Here is a 3422-nt window from a genome sequence, read left to right on the forward strand (position 1 = left end):
AGATTCCTCTTTTGAATAAGTGTTTATCATTTTTTCATTTCTCTCTGTCTATCTGTCTCTTGTCTGTCTGTTTCTCTTTCTCTCTCTCTCTCTCTCTCTCTCTCTCTCTCTCTCTCTCTCTCTCTCTCTTTTTTGCAGTACCAGGGATTGAACTCAGGACCTTGCACTTGCCAGGCAAGCACAAATTCTACTGAGCTATCTCCCTAGCCCTTCTTTTTCTTTCTTTTTTTTTTTCAGTTTTTAAAACAAATTATTTATTTATTTGGTACAGGGTCTTGATACACACCTTGGACTGGTAGTGATCCTCTGGTCTCCGCCTTCTCCGTGCTGGGATTATAGGTGTGCACCACCATGCCTGATTTCAGGGCCAGCACAATGTGCCCAGGGTTCCGGGATTGACAGGCAGTGTAGTACCAGGGATCAAACTCGGAACCTTGCGCTTGCCAGGCAGGCATTTAGACTACATTGAGCTATCTTCCCAGCCCTTAGTTAATTTATTTAGTATTTGATACAGTCTCACTACGCAGCTCAGACTCGTAGTGATCCTCTGGTCTCAGCCTCCCTGGCAGTGGGAATACAGGCGTGCACCACCACACCTAGACTCAGTTGCTGACTCAGCCCCAGTCCCTGTGCTTGCCTAAGGAGGTGCTTAGTCCACTGAGCTATCTTGCCTTCCCCTCCCTTTTTTTGAGACAGGGTCTTGCTATGTAACTCAGGCTATCCCTGATCTTGTTTATGTAGCCCAAGCTGGCCTTGAACTCATGGTGATCCTCCTGATTCAGCCTCCCAAGTGCTGGGATTATGGTAGTGTACCACTGTGCCCAGAAATTTTAACTATTTCTTGATGTGCAGTTTTATAAAACCTGGGCAAAATTAATGGGTTCTGAACATACTTGTCTGGTTAAAAAGAGATCTGGATCAATGACATTAGTATATACAGTACTAATGGGATTTTGTGTGGTACTTTTAGTGTACAGATCACTCTCTAGTACACTCCTGATTTCATCTTCATATTTCTCCCTTTACTGCACAGGGCACCTATGTCCAAGGTGCAGGGTTGATTAGGGAGTTACTTCTTCCAGGTTTCCTCAGGTAGTGAGCAGCAGATCTGAGTTCTCTATGGAGTGCTTCTGCTGTCCATACTTTGGCAAGGCTTAAATGACATAGTGTGAAGTATCCTCCCAATTGATGTATACATGTTCATCTTTGCTTTCTGCTACAAGACTCTCAAATATGTTTTTTTAATAAATTTTATTTTACAGTCCTGATATCAGCTTGTGCTAATGTTGTGAATTCATATTTTAGCTCTACCAGTCTTAGAAGAACAGATTGCCACTGGGACAGAATCAGGAAATATGGTAAATCTGAATGTCAAAGATGGGATGATTACTAAAACAGGTCTGAATCATAGGCGTCTTATATAGTAATGTACGATAACTATACTTCTCCTTAGTTGCAGTCAATGCTGATCAGTGGTCACAGCATTCCAGATGAACTTGTCACAAAACTGATGCTGGAGAAGCTCAACTCCTCAGAAGTCTCTCACTTCGGTATGGCCATTTACATGCAGAGACAGCTGGGCACAAAGAACTTCTAGGTTTGCTCTTCCTTTAGCCTGAGCACAGGAATCACAGTGTCCATGTTCTGTTAATCAGCATATATATATAATTCTCCAAATTCTACATTTGTTAAAGAAATATTTATGTTGATATAACTCAGTTTTATTTGATATTATGTTAGCCAACAAAATCATAAAAAATGTGCTCTGGCCAGTCTTGTGGTGCTGCTAGCTTTTGCTGACTACTTCTCTCTTCACCCCCTGAGTTTTCCTTGAGGATTTTGTTTCTCTGCATTTATTTCTTAAAAATGGGGGAAGGATTCAAAGTATTAAAAGGATCCTCTAATCTTTGTTTTGGAGGAAAATGACAGGATGACAAAATAATTCATATAAAAATTTCAAGCATAGTAGCTGTAGATATCTCTTCCTGTTTGGTAGGAACATCTTGACCTTTACCCCTGTCTGTGATGTCCAGATGATATTAGCACAAACCTTTCTTTTCTGTGAACTAAAGAAACTAGTAGAATTAAGTATCTTCAGTATCCAGTTCTCTTCTTTCCCCCCTTCTCCCACCCCAGTCCCTCTTTCCTCTTGAGCAGTTTCTTCCCATTGCACAATATCTATTATGCATTTTGAACCTTATTTACTCTTTAAGCTTCTCATACTAGGGAGACAATATGATGTTTACACATATGAGTCAGATCTGTTTCACTTATGAATATGGTCTCAAGTTGTGTCCATTTACCTAGAAAAGTCTGAAGTTTATCTGTCTTTATGGCTAATACTCCATTGTATAAAAAGACCACATATTATTTATCCATTCCCTGGTTAATGGGCATTTGGATTGTTTCCAAGATTTAGCTATTACAAATTGTGCTGCTATAAACCTAGAACACATACATCTACGTGGTGTGATGTTTTTAATTCTTCTGGGAAGATACCCAGAAGGAGAATACCTGGGTCAAATGGGGCCTCCATTCCTAGTATTTTTGAGGCATCTCCATACTGATTTCCATAGTGGTTGTACCAGTTTACACTCCCATCACCAGTGAAGGATTCCTTATTCCCCATAGGCCTTCAGTATTTGTTATTGGTTATTGGTTGATTTCTTGATAATAACCATTCATTCTTGGGTGAGATAGAATCTCGGTGTTGTTTTAATTCACATCTCTTGAATGACCAGTGATGAACATTTTTTCATGTTTTTATTTTCCATTTGTATTTCTTCATCTGAGAAGTGTGTATTCATCTCAGATGTTCATTTTTTTGCTGGGTATTGTAATTTGGGACATCTGATTGTTTTCAATTATTTGTATGTTCTACATATAAGTCCTTTGCCTGAGGGACAACTTGATATAAATTTTTCCCATTCTGTTGGTTGTCTTTTCAACAGTTGATAAGTAAACTATATCTATTTATCTATATGTTCATCAGGGACAAAGAGGATGAACTTGGGGGAAAAATACCCAGATCATATGAGGTTAGAAAAATAAAATGTCAAAAAAGGACAATTGCAGAATTCTAATTTTGGTCAATAAGTGACCTCAAAAAGTGTAGTAACTGAACTGAAGCATGTGTATCAGTGCCTAAGTATTTATGCTTCTTTAAAAATTTATAGTAGTTTGATGGCTATAAAAACCAAGGTATAAATAATAAAAATTGGCAAAAGAAGAAAGGAAAAATTATGAAAAAGGAAACTTAGCTAAGCTATTCACAGTTCATAAACTTTAAAATTCTTCTTAGGGAGGAGTTGAAACAAAATTACCCATCAGGATAAATGTAAAGATCTGTCTGTCTGTCTGTCTGTCTGTCTGTCTGTCTGTCTCTCTCTCTCTCTCTCTCTCTCTCTCTCTCTCTCTCTCTC

The 3422-nt window shown here is 38.6% G+C and overlaps 1 protein-coding gene across 1 annotated transcript in view; it reads left to right on the plus strand.

Annotated features, from left to right (window-relative positions):
* Ak9 (adenylate kinase 9) overlaps positions 1-3422 on the plus strand; it is a 244663-nt gene that overhangs the window by 8510 nt on the left and 232731 nt on the right. Inside the window, exons 4-5 of the mRNA XM_023708665.1 lie at positions 1306-1358; positions 1454-1550. Of these exons, the coding sequence (XP_023564433.1) occupies positions 1306-1358; positions 1454-1550 (150 nt within the window). The remainder of the gene's footprint in view (positions 1-1305; positions 1359-1453; positions 1551-3422) is intronic.

This window comes from Octodon degus, unplaced genomic scaffold (assembly GCF_000260255.1).
Source record: "Octodon degus isolate 3935 unplaced genomic scaffold, OctDeg1.0 scaffold00431, whole genome shotgun sequence".
NCBI lineage: Eukaryota > Metazoa > Chordata > Mammalia > Rodentia > Octodontidae > Octodon > Octodon degus.